The following is a 22,220-nucleotide window of genomic DNA, read 5'->3' on the forward strand; positions in this document are numbered from 1 at the left end:
CCCTTTGAAAGATTGTAAGCTGCTTACAACTTCCGATTCTGAATGGTGAAGTGACAAATGGGCAGAATAATCAGATGCACTTCAGGTTAGCTTTTACAGGTAGCCCACAACATGGCTTACTTCATTACTTTATTACTAGCAATTTGAGAATACGCTATGATAAGGTACTGTATTAGGAACTGAAACCTGAAATGGACTGTCCTAAGGGAAGTCATGTTATAAGAGCCTGAGGAGAAGAGCATCTTGCTCTGTTGTTTTGCAATTTCAGACCTCTATTTTTATACAGATAGATCCCAATCCATTCAAGAATTTTCTTAAGTGTCCACAAATAAGAAACTGATAAAGTGGTGGAATGTGAAATGTTGGGAAAACTGGCCCAGAGAAAGAAAAAAATCCATTTATCCATAAGATTATCCTGCCCAAGATCAGTGGGGGTTTGCTCATCTTCACTAGAAAGCACGAACACAAATGGTTGCTTTGTTTATGGAGATCTGGGGACTTTTTTATTCTTGCTGCAGACTGCCTTGGATCATAGTAGTGAAACGGTGGAGGAATAAGAGATCATCTGTAGGTTTTTCATGATGTAGGATAATTCTGTAAACAGTAGTTGTTCTGAAGGAGACTGTATCCCAACTGTAGCACCTCTGGGATAAAAATGTGTTGCAGTGGCTTTGAAATCGTATATTGTATATACACATGATAAGTGATCTTGTCTAGCTGCAGCATTTTAATGTGACTGCATATATATAGAGGAGAGGCTTCTTGGTGCCTTAGGCATGACATCACTCACTTCAAGCAAAGGTTCAGATCCCATCCTGCCTAAAAGCAGAGACAGCACGCTAGATTCTGATTTACAATAGCAGATTCTCACAAGCTCTTCTCAACACTTCACATGTGCAAGAATTGGAACAGAAAAAGAGTCAGGCTCCAATCCTGGGCTCCCATTTTGCACTCTTTCTGACTTTATGTCTATGTGCCACCTTTACATTGATGACTGAAGTTATCAAAACTCATGCAGATGTTAGAGGGATATGTGTATAAGGAAAAGGAGGGTGCTGTGGAAAGGCAGAGTTGCTTGTCTGTCATGAGATCTAAGATGCACATCAAACCAGGCAGTGTTAAGCTGTATCTTGGATTCCTCTCCTCTTCTGCAAAGCCACTTCTGTGTGACATTGATTTAATTTCATTTTCAGCTGATCTAGTTTCTTCCTTTTGATAGCGGTGGCTTAAGGAATTAATTAAAATAGAACATATCATCAGGCACTAAGCCCTGAAATGAACCTGTAGCTGAACCGGAGGACACTAAACCACTTATCCCTAGCATGGGATCTTCACCCACATGGTTTAAATGCAGCTTGTGGACTGCTGAAGCATATCGGCTGGGTAATTACCTATAGATTTGGGAGTTTAGAAATGAAACTTGAGATATTTGTCTTTTCTTTATGTATGTTAACTCAAAATACTGTTTAATAAGAGTGGCATTATGTAAACTCACCTTCTGGGAAGCATGGAGGGGAAAATGAAGTCTTTCATCTGGGGGAGGCTGATGCACATTGGGCTCTGGTTGGTAGAGCTCAAAAGCTGCTGTACTAAGTAATATCAAGATGGCAGCCCCTGTCCAGTGAACAAATAACTACATTATAAAACTGCAGTCCCAGCCAAGCCAAGCAAAAAATAACGTGAGTTGGTGTGGGTTTTGGTTCTTTCAGCTTGTCCAAAGGATTTATATCAGGGCTGTTTTGCATTGTACCTTTCTGTGCTACAGAAACCAGATCAGGGAGTTGAGCGCTGCTTTTTTCTCACAGAAAACATGTGCAAAGTACTCTTAGTTATGTGGTATTTTATGCCTTTAGACCGAGAAGCTGCAAAATCACCATGGCCACTTGGTGCTCCAGCTTCCCTCCCAAGGAGAGAAGCTCCTGAGGAGAACAGAGAAGCTGCATTAGCACTCTGAGGTTTATCAGCCTCAGTAATCATCAGCGCTTTCAGTGTTTTACGGGTTACAGAGTACAGGTCAGCTGTCCACAGTAAAATATTTGTGGGATTTTAAATAAGGGTGGCTGTCAAAAAGTGGCACCCTCCTTCCCCTGGTTTCACGTTTCTGCCTCACCTCTTGTGCTGAGGCGCAGGAGCCTGCGTAGGGCAGACCGAAGGGAAAACTCACCCCCTGTGCTTTCCCCCTGCTAGGCTGGCTGCCAGCAGGATTGCCCCATCCAGTTTATCTCGGGCAGACGGACACACAACTGTCGGTGCCAGCCCAAGGCGAGCAGTGGGGAGGTGTAGCTGGGAGCTGGAGGGAAGGCAGGACCAGTTCTTGGGGCTGCAGCATTCACTTGGCTCAGCTTAAAGCCCGCGTTGAGCCAAGTTAGAAGCAGTGGATCCAATGATGACTGAAACAATCAAACATTATGAGACCTCAGCTCGGGACGTTAGTTGGTCAGAGAAGTACAGTCTGAAATGCCATGAATGTTTGATGATTTCCGCTGTAAGCGCAGGACCCCAGGCAGGGACGCCCACCCAGCAGCCAGCTGCAGGTTCCCTGCTGCTTCCCCAGGCCTTGGACAGAAGAGGCAGGTGCTGCATGTGAGTGCTCAGGAATTGATGGCATCATCTGGTGGTTGCACATGCAAGGGCCGAGAATGACGATCCTCTTCCCATCTTTGAAGCTTCTTGTGCAGATTACAGACACTCAGTCAAGAATTGCAGCAGGGGTGCCCAGCAGCTTCGCTGACGACCATTGCATTTTACTACAGGGTGACTTCATAAGCCTATGGCCTGTAACACGGCTTACAGTCACGCCCCAAAGCCTTGCACACTTCAAGCCAGATCTCCTAAAAAGCCATTTGAAGATGTTCTGAGCAAGCCTGTTGGCCTTTCCTTTGAAGAAAAAACACAAATAGTTGTATTCCATGTCTAACGAACAAAGTTGTTACCTTGACGACAGGTGGTAGCAAATGCAACTCAACGAACAAGTAATTTCTCATTGCAGTTAAGTTAGCTAGCTTCTCTGGAGAAGAACACTAAATGCATTTTACTTTCTCCATGCTGCTACATAAGACAAAATTACAGCTAATTAATTTTAATTCCATTTCCATCCTGTATGACTCATTAATATAATAGCATGGCATAGCGTATACCATAAAGGGTTTTGTTGGGTTGTTTTTTTAGCAGAGTGAGCACTAAACATTTATAACTGAAAACTAGCACTAGTTCAGTAGTGATTTTTATATTGATGGTCCATCAAGGTGAAAAATGTTTTTTTTATAAACTTCTTAAGTACAAAGTGCTTAAGTTTGCAAGCCATGCATTTTGAAGCCAGTGGGCAACTATCCCACAGTATTAAATACTAGTATTAGACCTTGCATCTGACGCTGAGATGGGAAGCACAGACTGCATTCCTACAATGCCACTTAGTTACAAGGGGGGATTAATTCTTTTTTATGGACTTAATTTAAGCGTTGGAGCAAAGGAGGACTCTTGCAACCAGCTTAAGCCAGTCTGCTAAGATTTCTCTTTTGTACTGCAAGATGACCACATTCACGTAACAGTTATGTTCATGCATCCAAATCCCATCGAGTATACTTTAAATCAAAGGACGAATACTCTTCTTTGAACATCACAATCCAGATGGTAGAAGAGCTCCTCATGCTGGATAGGTCTCCAGCCTAATTGAGAGCCCTGGAATGAGCTCCAGGTATCTACAGATGTCTGGTGCTTCCTGCCACATTAGAGCCTGGAAGCTCTGCTTTGCTGTCTGCTCTGGCAAAATCACCTACTTTCAGGTGAAGATCTCCCCCACAGTAACTGCAGTTATATTGGTGCTGTTGTAGGTTATTGTGTTTTTGCCAGAAGAACCTTCCTGGGCCAAAGGAGTGGTTTTTGGATGCCTTTTTGCCATGCTAGTATTTTCAGCTGATGCACAAGGAGCAGAGTAGAGAAAAAGGACATCCTAGCTCTAGGATGGAGCCACTGTGTTTTGGAAAGCAGCAAGTCTAAGGAGGGATGAAACATCAATGTGGTAAAAAATCTGAATGTAAAGTAATCTTCCAAGGAGATACTGTAGTTAATTGAGCTAACATAACCCATGACTTAGTGGACAGTACTGTCTACTAGCAAGAGGAAGCTGAGTTACCTATAATGACAGGTGTTTTGTAAGGTATTAGTGGCCATGTCTACTCTGCTGCTATGAAGAAAACTCAAGCATCAGACCTCTGTCTAATGGTTAGCTGCCACTTCAACTCAGTTTCAGACCACCCCCACAAACTCCCTTGAAAACAAATCTGAACTAGAGGGATAATGCTAAGCTGTGTGGGTGTGAGCAGTGTGGATAGGACCATGTGGCCTCAGGACTGGAGATTGGTCTCTGGCTTTTATTTGGCAATATAGGTATAGCCTGTGGGACCATTGCTAGATTACTGACTCCAGCTCTGGTGTGTGTTTGTGCTTTGCAAAGGACATTATCAACTTGGAAGGAGTTCAGAGAAGGAAAATCTGAAATTTGGAGTGGCACCTTTTAGCAACGGTACTCGGAAGTTTGATTTATTTTGTTTATCAAAGAGAAGGTTGAGAAGTGAATTGATCATGGCCTCTCTAAGGTATCTATGTAATCTAGGGTTATCTGATAACAGAGGGCTTTTAGTCTCTCACACAAAAGCACAAATAAGTGCGGTGGGTTGAAGTCAATGCTAAACAGATTCAAGCCATGAAGCAGACACAGTTTTGACAATAATGAATTACAGGAACAGCTTTGTCGAGGGTATGGATGGTTCTCCATCACTGAAATATTTAAATCCCAAGCTTCTTTTTACATGATCTTATGAAGCTTATCCCGAAGTTATGAACTTGACACAGATGTCTTGGGGTGAAATTATTTAGCCTGTGTTATTCAAAAGGTCATTATAGAGCAGGGTCTTCAAAGAAGGGTTCTGTGAACTATTTTTATGGTCAGGTGGAAACTCTATTGCCTCTCGTCAGCAGGTCTCTCTGTGTGGTGCCAGGACCTGTTCCGTGCTGGAAAACATTTAGAGGTTCATAGATTAAAAACAGTTGAAAACCATTTATCAAGATTTCTGATCCAGGTTTGCCGGTCTTCAAATCTGCAAAGGAAATGCAATCCTTAACATGAACATGAACTGAAATAATATCTCTACTAAAAACGCTATGCCTCAGATATTGGATAACACACAAGACAACCCAATGATGAATATATTGGATGCATCCAAGGGCTTGAGAACAAAACTGTCATTTTGCTAATGTTTTCTGGGCTAGAACACAGAGAACTTACAGTATATAAGGGTCAGGGGAGGCCCTCAGGGTATTTGTCTCCAAGAATCTGCAGTCTGATACTCCTCTGTTTCCAGACAGGTACATACTCTGCATACAGCCTGAATATATTAACATTACAGAAGACCTGGTAGGATGCTTTAATTTGGCTGCCAGATACTTTCCGGTAAGAAAAATAATAGCAACCCTATTAGCAAAAGATTCCCCCCTCCAGTTTGCAGAGCCTCTCACATCGGCAGGGACTAAGTCCCTTGGTTATACAGCTCCTCTTTCTTTTTTTTCACTGAAATTCCTTTCAGGTTTAGCCAAGTTGCAAATTCTTTAAAAATCCCTTTTTTCTTCCCTGCTGTGACTTGTTTTCCTCGGGGAAAAGGGTTGGAATTGCACCAACCAAACACAAATGTCTAAACTATTAGGCAGCACACACATTGTATTTAGATGCCAAAGAGCAATTTGCTTGTCGATGGGAAGGAAAAAGAGAGATTCCTAGTTCCTTCCCCAGCAGCATCTCTCTAGATCTATCACATGGTCTCCTCATGCTGTTCTGCAGCCCCAGGACAGGGGCAGAGAGAAGGCTGTTTCAAGCCCTTCCGGCTCTTCATCTGCACCACTGTGTAGGACAAAAGCCTTCACTGTTGGCAAAACCAAAGATTCCCCTAGCTTCCTCTAGCCCTGGGACACAAACATTGGTCCGTTGGCTTCCCTCGTTGAGATGTAACAGCCCACATTGAGATTCCTCGTTAATGTTATTAGTTTGGTCATTCAAGCTGCAGTAATGCAGCTTTGAGGTAAAAACTCTTTAAAGATGCAGTAAAGGGCATCTTACTACAACTGTGTGCAATAGGGTGGGAGGAAGACTGCTCTTTTATTTTAAATTAGGAGTTTTGAACTCTGAGAAGACATTAAGGGAATGACCCACACATTTGAGTATATGAAAGCTAATGGTTAAATGCCACTGCCATTTAATTAAATGATCCTGTCTCACAGAGAGCACAATGTCAATGCACAACAGGGTAGAATTTTCAGTGCATTGGGGTAATAGCAAATCTGGCACTTCCAATTTCTTTGGCTCCGACAATTAAATCATTTTCTTTTAGCTTTGCTTCCAGTGTAATTAGATAGGTGTGAACTCCACTGAGTATACTGTAAATCAACTCCAGAGATATGGAGGGAAATTGTACACGTTTTACTCACCTTAATAATCATATTATTAGTGCAAGAAATAATATGAGAGGTGAGAAAGTGAGCAGGATTTGATCCATGTTTAAAATGACACTGGTATTCTAGTTTCCATAGATTATAGTCTTCTGCATTTGTACATAGATTATAGTCTTCTATAATCTGCATCTGTTTCCATAGATTATAGTCTTCTGCATCTGTGTGGCTCCTATACATCCAAAAATCAGCTCTGGGGGGCGGATTTTATTTAGCAATGTAGAATAGCAGCTTGGATCAAGGGAGATTAACTGCCTACTTCCATCTTTAACCTTCCTTTACAAAGGACTAGCCATGATGGAATTTATGCAAAGCATACGAAGCAAGTTAATTACAGTTTAATCCTAAGAAAGGTGGGTGACTGGGGCAAAGGGCTTTCAGTCTGCTCTGAAAAGCATAATCTACTTCCCTCTGACGTGCTGCCAGCAGAAGATAATTTCCTTCATCAGTTCCTATTCTCAGAAATGTTTCTAGACTATCAACAGATGTTTCTGTTCTATGAAAAAAATTCAAAGCTGCTACACAGATACATGGAGGGGAGAGGGAGTAGCCACCTGCAGACTTCAGACTACAGCAAAAATACTTGGCATTTTTTCCATTGTTTGTCAAAGGAAAAACAGCGCTTTGAGTTGCCCTGTGCAGAAACTAGTGGAGTAAACAAAAGGAAAAGGTGCTGTTCATTCACATGGATCTAAATCAGCAAAGCACGTAAAAGTCCTTAAATTCTACTAGAGTAAAAATTTAGGGTATTTAAATATGCTGCATTTTGCCCTAGCAAAAGGTTTCAAAAAGCCAGAGGTTGTATTTGTTTCATCTTTCAGAAGAAACCATGATTAGTATGAATAATAATATCATGTAGCAGGAATTTCTCTCTCTGTGGGTGGATGATTATTCAGTTGCAAATAGTGTCCATGAAAAGTATGTTCCCAGGTATTCAATAAAGTTTTGATTGATGATTATTTATGGCTCTATTAAGAGCTCATTGAAATGTGTTGCACCAGCATTGATAGATTATGAAAGTTCACACTTGTAATATATTTATTTAGTCTTTGATGAGAAATTCCAAGTTTTAAAAAGTATGTTTTTAAGATATCATAGTTATTTTTTTTTTTACTGAACCTGCCTAGAATTTCCTTGTCTGTATGCCTCAGTGCAGTTCTCTCCACGCTCCCAGCCAGCAGTATATCCAGTGGCTTTTTTGCCTCTGGAGCACTGAACACCATGTATTTGAACAGCTCTGATCTTCTGAAATGCATGTGAGCTTCAAAATGACAAGCAGGTGGAGATGGAGAAAAGCTTATTGTACCTGAGCAATCAGGGTATGCATGAATCATTTCACTAATTGATTAGACCATCTTAATTTTATAACTAACTCATGTATTTCCATTCCTCCTGGGGCTTCTCTCATGGACTTTTTACTCTCTTATATTTTGGGGCCTAGTCCTGCAGTCCCTTCCATTTGGATGAGCCCTGTCAGCTTGGCCTCTAGTGTGCTGTGATGTGTGTCAGTGAGGGTCTTTCCTTTACAGGCATGATAGGGAGCTTTGATGACAAATTGCTGGGCATAAACAGCTACTTTCTGTGTATTTTCTGCTCAATACCTAACATAAAAATTTCATACATAAAGTTGTTATTACATTGCTTGGATTATAATGTGGATATTTAAAGGTCCCCGTCAGTGGTGTGCCGTGCCCTGAGAATTAAAATCAACACTGTGACATTAATTAAGCCTCCAGCATTTTATTTTTATGTGTAGATATTCAATATATATATTTCTCAACTAGATGCATTTAATGCAGCCTCTTTTCCTTCTCTTTAATGTAAAATAAATCCAAAAGAGCATTATAAATATAACCCCCCTACATTTCAGCCAGCAGGATATTCAGTATTTCAGATGTGTAAAGGTTAGTGTGTGGCAAAATGACATTTCCTGCAGTAGTATGCTTAGAGACTTATATATTTCTTACATATTCTGGTAGCACTAAGGCAAAAGGGAAGAGACGGGTTGTATTTCATGTATTTGAGTTACATGACCAGAAACAGAATAAACAGTTCTTGCGTTTTTGTGGAAAAGTTAATTACTCACATGGCACAATATCATTATAATCAAGACAGAGCAATCAGTTCATATAACAAACCCTATAATCAAGGTAATGTAAACCAAGTAAGTAATCAACTATAATAAGCAATTAAATATCTAACTGCATCAAGCAATAACTAAAATTACAGCCTTGAATAATATCAGCTAATTACATCATTAGAAACTTGTGTAAAAGCCAATGGTAAATCTAAGTTTTTAGCTATGCAAAATAGCTGTTGCAGGTATCATGGGAAGATCTACAGCCTCATCCTGAGAGACATGAGCTAGCAAAACTTGACTAAAGAAAAGCAGTCATATTCCAGGGCCAGGCTTGGATTTGCCAGAGGTCTGGGGTATTAAGGCAGGAGTAGACTTCCTCGCTGGAGCCTTGTGTGGCCCCAACTCCCCAGTACAGCCAGAGCAACTGCCTCTGATGACATACTGGTTTGCAGCACAGCAGCCCCAGAGCAGATGGGCACGGTGTCACTCAGCAGCTGTGCACACACCTCTTTTCTTCCTGCCACCACCTACACCTGCATCAGCTAAAGGCACTGAGGCTGCTGAACTTCCATGGGGATGTGCAGGGGAGTCAGCTCCCGTTTCTTCTACTCGTCCCACTGCACTGCATATGCTGGTGAGGGCTGATGGGCCTCTCCTCCCGCCTTCATGCCAGGGAGAGTGTGGCCAAAAGTCGTTGAAAGAAAAAAACTTCTTTGAAGAGGATTTAACCTCTCCTAATAGAACTATATCCATCTGAGAACAGACCTGTCTGTCCACATCACGAATAGTCTTGTCTGTGCACATCATCTAGCAATGGGGCAGCTCCAGCATCTGGAGGCTTTTCATTTGACTGTAGCAGTGCTACCAGCCCAGAAATCTCTCCCAAATAAATGAGAGACTGAGGCTACCGCTACAAAACATTTTAAAGAGAAGAAAAATCAATGAGAAACTACAAAGTGAGACAGATCCATGTGTGTGCGTTTTTCAGCCATGACCATATACAGGTAATCTGAGCACTTGCTGGTTTGAAAGAGCTCAAATGAATATCTACTGCTCACAAGCATTAAGAGAAGAGGATTCTGTAGGATCTAGTCTTTCAAATTAAATGGAAATCCTAAAAAGAGCCCCTGGAAAGCATAGCGTGAAGTAAATCTGGTTTGTGAGAGTGAAGTGTTTAAGCCACACCAGCTGCTTTTCCCATTTTCAGCACTGGAGTTGGGTTATTTCAGCATAGCAGACTAGACAGGCAGGGTCCCTAGGCTGGAGCCCAGCATTTCTGGAAGAAGATTAGCTCCGAAGTTAAGTTCATGCAGGGCAGACAGAGAAGCACGAGGAAGGGTAAGTGGTGACTGCAGTCTAGAGCGAAACTCGCAGCACTGCTCTTATGGCATGACCTCACCCAAAGTACACAAACAAATACTGTCCTGACTGCCTCCTAAGTATTTAAACAAAACTGGGAATGTGTAATTTGCACCAGGGGATCACTGATGTCTTGTAGTTACAGTAGGAGTATGGCATGGACAGAAGCATCCCGTCTCTCTGTCTCACTCTACATCACTTTGAATGGTTTGTGGAACTGTACATTTGGGAACCCTTGACTTTGAAATCAGGGGCAATACATGTAGAAGCTGAATCAACACACACTAGCCAAGTCTGCAGCTTAGGTCAAAAGAACATACGAAAATCTAATTCTAGGGCTTATAGTTTCTTAATATAGTTTGCTAATTATTGGCTGAATTTTGAAAAAAATGGCAAAAAATTTGAAAACATTCTGTTCCTGATGGTCCAGTCCATTGTAGCCCTTGGCAGTAGCATAACCTCAGGGCTAGGCTGGTGCTCAGAAGAAGGACTGTGGGAATCCAGAAATGGCTTACTCTTTTTTTTTTTTTAGCACTCACCCTTCCAAATCCCAGCCAGCATGCACTGTGCACTCCCTGACAGCCTGGGACTTTCTATGTTGTTAATCAAGGTGATGCTCTCAAGAGGACAAAACACAGAAAGAAAAGTAGGAAAAAACACTGGTATCACAGGGGAGGAAAACTGCTGAAATGCAGAAATGGCAAGACTTGGAGGCCCACTTGATGAAGTAAAACTGAACTGACATTTGGATTCAAAAGCTGATGATCAGCTTGGTGGCAATGAGATAAAAGCTGTTAATAACTCTAGAAATGGCTCTCTTGGTGCATGGTCAAAATGTGAAGCAGGTAGGAATTATCATAGAACCATAGAATCATTTAGGTTGGAAAAGATCTTTAAGATCATCGAGTCCAACCGTAAACTTAACACTGCCAAGTCCACCAGTACAGTTTCTTCCCATAACTGTACTTTCGCTATTTCCTTAATTTTGAATAAAATTCAGATTTTTTTTTTACAATTCCTGTCTTTCAGGCATCTCTCCATAGCGTTCAGGACTTTATTTTCTAGCACCTGGACTTCTTTCAGGGTGATAGTTTTTTAAAATCTGGGGTTTGGTAGCAACCACAGCATTCTAGATTGCTGTCAGCCAAATGCTTACAGCCAATTTATTATGTGTTTTGAGTTTCTTAGTGAATGAGAGAGACGGAGATGCAGTGGCTGGTTCAAGCACCAGCCCCTTTAGCATCCCTGGCACTGACTGAAAGAGCACTGCTGCTCAACCCAGTGCAGCAAAGGGCAGGAGCTGATGCCTGGCACTCCCATAAGAGCAGTCCCTGATGTTGAAAGGAGAGGAGAGAAGCCCACTGAGCCCCATGGTGGTGGTGGGCAGCCCCAGGGCACTGGCCTGTCGAAGGAGGCACCTTTTCCCGTGGGAGCACATGCTCCATCCTGCCCAGAGGCCTCTGCAGTTGGGCAGTGACCTCTCTCTTCCCAGCTGCTCTCTGAAATGCAAAGGTTATGAAAATAATGCCATTACTTACAGAAATAAATTTCAATGAGGCATATGAGGAATCGTATTTTAATAACTATTTGTAAACTATATGTACAAAAATCTAACATCTCGTGAATTATGTGTAAGGCGTTCTGTTGGTCCACCAGAAGGTTAAAGATTCTTTATCAAGCACAAGAGAAGATACAGGTCTGTAAGAAACGAGCCAGTTTAAAATGGTTATTGTAATTAGTTTATTTTCTTTTCCATCAGTTGATGTGGGTTCAATATTTGGAAATCTGGAATTGGAGAGCTTGAGGGGGGTATTATTTCTGCTCTTTTCTTAAAATAGTGAAATTATGCAAGATAAATTGTTTTCTGAAAGCCTCTTCTGCTCCAGAAACTGCAAACTGCAAACTGAATTGCATGTTTAGCTGCCAATGAGTAAAAGCCCAAAACAATTGTCAAAAACACCCACCCTTGTTTCTGATTCCAGAAGGTATAATCATGTGCTTTATGTGGGAGTTGCAAGGCTGGGGAGCAAACAGAAGTATAAGATGCTTTGTTTCTTAAAGCTGATACCCTCTCACTGAAGTATTGAGGATACTGACCTGTACCTTAGGCTCAGATGTTCCTTAATACCCATCTTGTCACAGCCAATATGGAAGCTGTTCATAACATTTTAAAAATGCAGAATTTTTTTTTGTTTATGAGTGTAAGCACAAAAGGTGTTTGTATAATCACTTCTATGAATCCCTGGGATCTCCTAGCAGTGGTCTTCCATAGGAGACACCCATCTCATTGAGAATGTTGTTGAAAAAGACTGAGAAACAGCTCTTGGTCAGAGAGAGACAGGAACGACAAAAGATTTGTAGCATTTCCTCTCGTTATTTGTACAGGGTGGGATCCAATCAGCTTTAGCTCAGGTCCCCAGACAGTGATCCAGTCTGCCTGCTTTGCCAGACTCATAATATGTTGGCAGCTTCTTTCATGAGATTCTTCTGTCTTTGGTCTGAAAGCTCTCGGGTCTGTATGCTCCCATGTGCCATGTGCTCTCAGATAGTGTGAGGCACAGATACCTATGCTCCATCTAGCACTCCAGAAAAGCATAAAAGCTAGTTGCTAATAACACCTATTTGTTCATATTTGCATGCCTGCTTTCAGAAAGTTAGCAGAGGGCCTGATCTTGAAGGGAGTGATAATCTCCAGAACACCCAGCTGCTGGCACAGGGCTGAGCTGGCACTGAAGGGTTATGTTTCCGTTTGCTTTTAGGATTAAACTTGAAAAACCTTGGCAGCTCCCTCTCCTATTCATTGCTAGCTATGCTGTAGATGAAAAGGACCTACAAAAACATTGTAGGAAGAAAAGAGAAAATGAGAAACTTCGAGTTACTGCGCCACTAGAAACATTGGTCTGGTTTTGAACTCCTCAATTTTATCTATATTTGTCTTTTACATGTGCCGAGGACCATTCTGTGGTCCCCAGGCCAACTGGCATGGTGAAGCCCATGTCCTTACTATTAAAGTCTCTCAGAGTCACAGGAGGCATGGCAATGTTCAAATTACTTACTGGGAATGGTTCTTGGCCCATGCTAATTTCCAAAACATGCCCAGAAATGATTTTGGAAGAGTGATAGTTTGCCCAGGCCAAAGCCATCGCAGGCACAGTTCTAACAATTTAATGAGCTAGGTGATTGAGTTTCAGGCTTGGGAACATTCCCTGGCACTGATTAATCTACACTTTTATTGATGCAGCCATGGAAGCTAAGACTAAATAAATACTGTAATTGGAAAAAAATAACCCTCACTATATAATTATTTCAATAAATTATTAGCCATGTTTTGTGTATGGCATAAATTTCAGTCAATACAGTTTGTGCTATATCTCAGTCTACAGAAAGTGGACTTACACATAAGGGAGGTGGAATTTTCCCTATGTTATCCAAAATAGATGTATTCTCCAAGGAAACAAAAGCTGGAATAGAAAAATCTACTTTCCCTACCTCAGTTAAGAGCCATACAACCTCCTTCCCACAGATGTTGTATCAAATCCACCAAAGATACTGTTCAAAGAATACTTTCCTTACACAAATAATGTATTGCAATGCTCCCACCATCAAAGAGAATGTGGGTTTTTTATTGTATGCTCTTAAAAGAAAGCAACCAACCAAACCAAAACCCCCTATATTTGGACCAGATTTTCTCTTTCTTGGCATAAAGCCTTCCTTCTTAGCCGTCTGTTCATTACTTCCAGGTTCTAATACGCATGCAAGCAAAATACGGAAATAAAACCCATGCAAGATCAGGGAGAGCTACAGTTTGCTCTGTAGGGTTCAAGGCTGAGCAATTCTGATTTGCCTGAAATTAAGGGGAATTACTGGGTGTCCAGATTTTTGTTGACACCTCTGAAAATTTCAACCCAGATTCTAGTATGACTAGTGTTAGGCCTCGCAGGAGCCATGAGTGTCAAATCTCAGAGGCTCATGGGTGTTCTTCAGTAGCCTGATCTTAATCTGTTTCTGCTGAATTCAGCAGCAAGCCTTCTTTTGACTTCAGCCCATCAAGTTTTCATACTGAGTGCCACAAGTTCAAAAGTATTTCCCAGCACAGCATATTACATGACCAGATTTTACCAGGAACTTCCTCAACCACTGTTATTGGAAAAGAGCTATGCAATATCTCCCACTAATGTGTAGTATTAATATATTAATATATAATAAATAATGTGTTCCCCTTCTCTGCTTCGAGCATTTCTCTTTAACTGGAAATGGGCAGGTGGGAAAGATCTGTTGGTTGGAGCTCTGCTCATATACACAGAGGACAAACACCAGTAGGCTGGCAAAAAGGGAAGAATTCTGTACAAAAATGTCGTTGCATCCTTAGGTTTACTTACTGATGTAAAGGAAAAATGGCTGGGTTTCATTCAGGCCTTCTGAGCACTGGAAAAGATGATTTCTTAGCTAATTGTGCTTGGTTTTGTTGCGGTTATTTGTTACCTGAATTACCACAGAGCTTAAGAGTGGTAGTCATCTTCTCTGCTCTGTGTCCGCATATTCAGGTCTTTTTTATTATATGCTGATGCCATTTTTACTTTATGTATGAGTGTGTTTGTGTATAATGGGCAGATACAGTCAGATTGCCATCAGTCTGAGTTTAGAAAATGTTTTTTAATATAAACTTACTTATTCCTATACAGTGATAAGTGGGGATATAACAGAATATTGTTGCTATGTACTTTAAAGCCACTGTTAATAGGTGAAAAATATATATACTTACATATATAATATGTAGAAGTAGCTCTGTCTCTACCAGTATTGCTATAAGTAGTACTAATGTTATCTAATCTTTGTTATTTCTATATACTCAATCATCACTCATTTATTTTGATTTGGGGTCGCCAGACTGATTGCACATACAAATGCATTTAGAAGAACAGACTGAATGCAGAAAGCTGGCTTTACTAGTGCAGCAGGCTTGCTTTTCAAAGTTAGGTGCTTGAAGGAAAGTACTCATTTGCCATGATTGTGCATGCAAATGTATTAACTGCATTCACAGTGTTCGCTTTTTTGCTGCACAGCAGTATGAAGCGATAATAGTGGGTACGGATTAATCAATCACCTCTCTCCTCAAGCAACAGTGCTGCTTCCAGTCACAAGCATACTTGTGCTAAAAGACCAAACCAATAAAGGGACCAGTTTCTTTTTTAAGAGGAAGGAGCCGTAAAGGGTAGGAAAGCTGTGTGAGCCTCGAGATCAGGGCCAAGGTGAGGGTCTTCCTGTACTTGATGGAGGCAGATTAGACAGCTCTCTCACTGCCTTTAACAAAATATAGAGTTGTCTGAGGGGAGAATTAGCATTCAGGGCCAGACACAGCCTCCTGGTGTGATGTGGTGGTGTCACTCATCAGCAACCTGTAGTAATGGCATGCATGCCCAGAAGGTAAGGTCAGGGAGCATCTGTCTGTAGGTGCTATTTGCTAAGTTCACAACCTATGGTGCTTTGAGAGAACTTGTTAGTGTGCTCATATCCTGAGGTAGGCTCTGACCCTCTTCACAAAATCAGAGTTGCTGAGGCTGGGCAGCACCTCTGGAGATTCTCTAATCCAATCCCCTCTGCTCAGAGCAGTTCCAACTAGAGCAGGTTGCTCAGAACTGTGGCCAGTTGGGCTTCAGGTGTCTCCAAGGATGGAGACTCCACAACCACTCTGGGAAACCTGTTCCAGTGTTTAATCACCCATAGAGTAAAAAAGTTTCTTCTTATGTTTGAACGGAATTTCTTGTATTTCAGTTTGTGCCTATTGCCTCTTGTCCTTTTCCTCGGCACCACTGAGAAGAGTGTGGCTCCATCTTCTTTACTTCCCCCATCAGGTATTGATAAACGTTGATAAGTTACACCTGAGCCTTCTATTCTCTAGGCTGAACAGCCCCAGCTCTCTCAGCTTCTTCTCTTACAACAGATGCTCCAGTCTGGTAATTGTCTTCATGGTCCTTTTCTGCACTCACTCTAGTATGTCCATGTCTCTCTCATACTGGCGAGCCCAGCGCTGGACCCAGCACTCCAGATATGTATCACCAGTGCTGAGTAGAGGAAGGATCACCTCCCTGGACCTGCTGGTGATGCAGACAAGGATATTGCTGGCCTTTTTTGTCACAAGGGCGCATTGCTGGCTCATGTTTAACCTGCTGCCCACCAAGACCCCCAGGTCCTTCTCTGTAAAGCTGCTTTCCAGCCAGTCAGCCCCCAAGCCTTTTCTGGTGCATGGGATTATTCCTCCGCAGGTGCAGGATTTGGCATTTCCCTGTGCGGAACTTCTTGAGGTTTCTGTGGGCCATTTCTCCAGCCCAGGTCCCTCTGAACGATAGCACAGACCTCTGGTGTTTTAGCCACTCCTCCCAGTTTTGTATCATCTACAAGCTTGCAGAGGGTGCACTCTACCCATCATTCAGTTCAGTAATTAAGGTGTTACACAATATTGTCCCCAGTATTGACCCCTGGGGTAGACCACTATTGAGTGGCCTCCAACTGGACTTCATGTCACTGATCACAACACCATGACCCCAGCAGTTCTGCCAGCTTTCAATTCACCTCACTGTCCATTTATTTAGCCTGTACTTCATCAGCTTGTCTGTGAGAATATTATGAGAGACTGCCAAAGGCCTTACTGAAGTGAAGATAAACAACATCCAGAAGCAGATGAGTGAGAAGCTCCACTCATCCACCAAGCCAGTCACATCCTTGTAGAAGGCTAACAGGTTTGTCAGACATGATTCTCCCTTTGTAAATCCATGTTGACTATTCCCAAGCACGTTCCTGTCCTTGAGATGTTTGGAAATGGTTTCCAAGATTATTTGCTCCATCACTTTCCCACCAGTGTGTAGTTCCCTGGATTCTCTTTCTTGCCATTCTTGAAGATAGGAGTGACATTTGCTTTCAAGTCCTCAGAAATCTTCCCTGAACACCATGACCTTTCAAAGATAACTGAGAGCAGCTTTGCATTGACATCATTGAGCCTCCTCAGTACTCATGGGTGCATCCCATCAGGTCCCATGGACTTGTGTATCTCCTGTCTGTTTAAACGTTCCCTAACCTGATCCTCCTCCAGCAACGGTAAGTCTTTCTTGCCCCAGATTTTCCCCCTGGTCTCCATTGAAGACCAAGGCAAAGAAGGCATTGAGTACTTTGGCCATGTATTTTGCCACCACTACTGCCTCATTCAGTAGTGTGCCCATATTTTTCCTAATCTCTCTTTTGCTGCTGATACACCCATAGAAGCCCTTCTTGTTGCCCTTCGCAGCCCTTGCTGAATTGAACTCCAGGTGGGCTTTGGCTTTCCCTGCATGCTCATATAATTTCTCTATTTTCCTCCCTGGTGACTTGCCCCTGATTGCACTTCTTGTACAATTCCTTTTTATGTCTGAGTTATATCAGGAACTCCGTGTTCATCCATGCAGGCCTCCTGCTGCCTTTGCTTGATTTCCTGCTCGTTGGGATGAACGGTTCTTAAGTTTGGAGGAGGTGATCCTTGAAGATCAACCAGCTCTCCTGGACCCCAGAGCTTTCCAGGACTGTATCCCATGGGATTCTTCCAAGCAAATCGCTGAATAGGACAAAGTCTCCTTTCCTGAAGTCTGGGGTTGGGATCCTGCTTTTTTCCCTGCTCTCTCCTCTCCAGATCCTGAACTCCACCGTCTCATTATCAGGGACAAGGATGTCCCTGACCTTCACATCCCTGACCAATCCTTCCTTGTTTGTAAGTATGAGGTCCAGCAGAGCTCTTCTCCTTGTCAGCTCCTTAATCACCCGTGTTAGGAAGTTGTTGTTAATGCACTGCAGAACCCTCCTGGATTACTTGTGCCCTGCTGTGTTGTCCCTCCAGCAGACACATTGTGCCTCCCCCGGATATTGGGGTAAAGTCCTTTACTTCAAAGTAGTAAAGTACTCCATGAGCATCCGGGCCTGTGAGTGCGAGACTTCTACCAGTTGTCTGAAGAAGCCTCATCTACTTTTTCCTGATCAGGCAGTCAGGAAACCTCAGCAGACACCCACCACAACATTGCCCATCTTGGTCTAGCCTCTAATACTGACATACAAACTCTCAGCTGGCTCCTCATCTTTCCCTAGGCAGAGCTCCATGCATTCTTGCTGCTTTCTCTCATAAAAAGCAACTCCCCTTTCTGCCATCTTACATGTCCTTCCTAAAAAGCCTGTATCCATCCACGGCAGCACTCCGTCCTTTGAGCTACCTTAGCACTTCTCTGTGATCCCAATGAGATCATTGCCCTGTGACTGCACACAAACCTCAAACTGTTTGTTCTCCATGCTGTGTTTGTTAGTGTACAGACACTTCAAAGATTTCTAAGCTTCCCAGAAAAGGGATGAGAGCTTTCCTTGTGCTGTCCTATGGGTACTTCCTTACTCATGTGCATACACTTGAAGTGGGCCTCATTTAGCCCTCTTATGTTGATTATGAGATTTCTCTTGTCCACATCACCCTGTTCACTTCACTTGTCTCATCAGTCCACTACTTCCTCACTTGATTGTTGGTCCTCATCTTGCTCCCCTGTTGCTCCTAATTTAAAGCTGTCATCACCAGTTGACTAGACTGTAGGCAAAAATGCTTTTGCCCTGATTAGTCAGGTGGATCCCATCTCTTCCAAGAAGTCCTTGATCATGAAAGACGCTCTCATGGTCATAAAAGCCAAATTCCTGTTATCGACACCAGATGCACAGCCAGTTGTTGACCTGCTGGATCCATCCAGCCCTCTTCAAGCGATTTCTCCTCACCATCAGGATTGAGAACACCACTTGGGCTCCATGCCCTTGACCATCGCCCCCTTCCAGGATCTTCCAGGATTAAACTGAAACTTGTTATTATTGTGAATATGATGGACAGCAGTTTTTAATGGATTTGCTCCTCATCATGGAAAAAGCCATTTCTACTGCTGACTACTCTTCTCTCTCGCTTATCCCCATGCAACAGATGAAATCAGGGTTAGAGTATGATACTCTATGAAAGAAGGGCAGCACAGCCTTTGGCTGATCTTATGCTTGCTATGCTAGCAGGGAAACTATAGTCCTGTTAGTCCTTCCAACCAGATCTGTCCCTGGAAGTCACGACTAAAGGCTAATGCTTTCCCAGGCCTATGGAAGAACGTTGTCCTAGTTCAAGACATGGCATGCTGTTTGTGTGGTATTTGCTTTTCCTCTAGAGAAAAAGAGTTACTGAAGCATTTTTTCTTACACTTGTGTGATATAAATAAATATTTTTGAATGCAGGAAGTTAACCTTTCCCTAACCTTTGGGAGCTGGTGTCCAAACTTCCTTGGGTTTGCCAGGGTAATCAGAAAGGCAAACAAGCTGATGGATGAGCTTTATTCATTGACCTGTCTGCATTCCTGCCTAGCTCTGCATTTTTACTGATAATGTATTTTGAGTCAGCAGATTTATACAGTTCACACTTCATTATCCAACAAGCATAGAATACTCAGAAGTGATCTTAAGTAGTGCAGATCTTTCTGCAATTTCTGGGTTATTCCTGGATGGGTCATAAAGCTTTAAAATGCAGTGAAAGTTAATCAGCATAGATTTCTGCTAACAACTTAAGTAGTCCTTTGCTTATAAGCTAGCATGCAAAGAGGGGATGGCACATAGTGGGTTTCGACCTTCTCTCTTGGAAGTGGTCTGACTGACATACTGGAGAGCACCTGCATGCTTTTGAAGGCACAGATCATGACCTAGGACTAGATGAGTGACAGAAAATGGAAAAATACTTTTTTTGCCAACATAAGTCATTCCCACACTTTGCTTTGGGATAGACATCTGATCACAGAGGACTCTTCTGTCATCAAATCCTCCCTAGCCAAATACGGTCTAGTCCTGAAACTGGCTGAGGTGTGCACCCTCTAGCCTTAAAGTGGCCATTCGCCAACTTCGGAAACAAACATCTTCCATCTGGCCAAGGATATTTCATTGTGTTCTTTCTTTATATCAACTTGTGAGAACTGTTACAAGCAAAATATGAAATATGAGCAGTGAAAGCATCTTTTGCAATAAGCCTAAATGGAAAATAAGGCAAAAACAAACTCAGTGCAAATCACTTCCCCTTTATGCCTTCATTTCTTCATTATTCTTTGTTTTGCTTTTGGGGTTTGAAGTGTGTGTAGTAAGTGGAATGCTTAAAGTATGAGCTATTTTACTTTGCTTTCACTATGGACGTTGTTGAAATCCTTTAAAAAGAAAGTCCCATATCTTGGAAGACAAATAGCAAAGTAATTCTTTCTGCTAGGTAAGAAACTGTACCAGGAAAAAAAGTGACTGGGCCATTCTCATAGAGCAGTACTATTTCACATCAGAGAAGGAAGTGGTTAATGCCAGGGGTGATGTCTTCTTAAAAGAGGTGACTGGTACAGAGAAAAATAAATGATACTCACGTAGCTTAGTGGCAGAGCGAGGAAGGAAAATGTAACCCCGAGGAGAGCCATTCTGGAAAGAAAGTCACCAGTGGGGGTACGTCAGCTGCTTACCCAAGTGTCTGCATTGGCTTCAGCTCCACAGAGCTGTAAGCATTTGGCATGGGGACATGGGACGTGGTGCCTTCACACTTCCTCCAGACTGAGTACTTTTTTGGTTATTTTTCTCTTTACAGGAACCCAGACCTTTGCATAACAAAAGGTGCCAGTTTTATTCAAGTGGCATAGGATTCCTATATGATGCCTACCAGACAGAGGTAAACAAACTCACCTCATCACATGTTTGTTTCTGCTCTGCTTTGAGGGGCTGGGGAGGAGGGAGGCAGGTGTTTGAGAGCATGTCTGTGCATGTAGGTCACGGGTTGATAGAAATCCTACTGTTTTTTTCTCCCACAAGTGACTCCCTGCTTGACCAAGCCTCTGATGATTGATTGCAAATCATTACAACCAGTGAGGTTTTGAGTCATCATCAGTGTTTCTATCCAGTACATTACTCTGGGACTGGAATGATTCCTAGTCCATCTATACTGTATAATAGCTGTCTGGAATGTATTTGTCACATTGGCATCTTTCTCTAAGGAGGTTTTTGTAGACTTCAAGTGGAATAGGAAATATCTAAATGAATCTATTTGCATTGTCCAGAAGACTTAAAATCTTCTCTGTATTTATCCAGCACAGGCCAAGAATGTCAGCAGTTTGAATGCAGCTTTTTTATTATCTCAGTGACATTAACATGGTCGGAAAAGTGCCCATACCCAAGTGGCTAGCCTCCTGAGAAGTCCAGATTTAGTTTCTTTTCCTATTTTTCATTTTATTATTGTGGTAAATTGGTGAGAGTGAAAAGGAAATCAAGCAGAGCAGGATTGAAAACAGCTAAACAGTGGTATAACTTACAAGAAGCCAGATGTCCTTCATCACCATTCCTCCCATGGCTAAGAAAAAGTGTATGGGGAATGTTACCGTTAATAATTCTAGACAGCTTAGCAAAGTATATTACCAGGTTAAGCAGCTAATACTGCTTAAATCTTGCTGCTAGGGCACCCCTTTGTTGATTCCAGAAAATGTATGACAAAAATATTTCATTGACCTCCTCATGTAAAGAACTACCCAGACAAACTTACGATCTGTGACAACACCCTTTCCTCTAAGTTTTACTGCATCCTCTTCTAAAGTGGGCGTGCACACTCAGACAGAGATGGCCCGCGAAATGCTTCTGATTCCTGTAATAACTGTGTAGCTGGCGTCACACTGACCACAACTCCCTGCAGGTGACCCCAGCCTCGGGCTTCTGGCCAGACAGGTTTCCCCAGCTCTGCAGATTCTGGGAATGTCTAAAATTGGGCCACCCAGAGCTCCTTGCTCTATTCTGGCAAAACCTCCGTATCTTTTAAAAGTGTAGTTAGTTTGTAATAACATTCTTCTCTGGTTGTCCACTGATCTAGAGTCAGCGTGTGCGAATTCAGAGTTAATGATCCATGGCATCTGAACTTGGCTTTTGCTTTTCCAAAGTTAGCCGGCTAGTGAGCAGGGGACATACTCTGCATGCCAGGCAAACACCTAACTAGGAAAGCAGATTGTTTACTAAGTGCAAATCTCCTTTTGATTGCCATCTCTAGCCTGTGAGTGGTTTCCAGCTCATGTAGTTTGCCTGTTTCGGTTCTTCTCTTTGCTCAAAGCAGAAAGAATTTGATTTTCTTGCAATTACCATGAGGTGAGAACATATCTTCAATTGGTGCTGAGGGGATAGACAGGCACAAACAGCCAGAACATGAAAAAGCTAAATGTCTGGTCACTGAAATGAAATAATAGGTCTTGACATGCAGAATGCC

The 22,220-nt window shown here is 42.4% G+C and overlaps 1 protein-coding gene across 1 annotated transcript in view; it reads left to right on the forward strand.

The window, feature by feature from the left end:
* The window catches only part of TMEM255B (transmembrane protein 255B), a 69,660-nt gene that overhangs the window by 30,101 nt on the left and 17,339 nt on the right, over positions 1–22,220 (forward strand). The window contains exon 4 of the mRNA XM_019471213.1: positions 20,568–20,648. Coding sequence (XP_019326758.1) covers positions 20,568–20,648 — 81 coding nt within the window. The remainder of the gene's footprint in view (positions 1–20,567; positions 20,649–22,220) is intronic.

This window comes from Aptenodytes forsteri, unplaced genomic scaffold, assembly GCF_000699145.1.
Source record: "Aptenodytes forsteri isolate BGI_AS27 unplaced genomic scaffold, ASM69914v1 Scaffold96, whole genome shotgun sequence".
Taxonomy (NCBI): Eukaryota; Metazoa; Chordata; class Aves; order Sphenisciformes; family Spheniscidae; genus Aptenodytes; species Aptenodytes forsteri.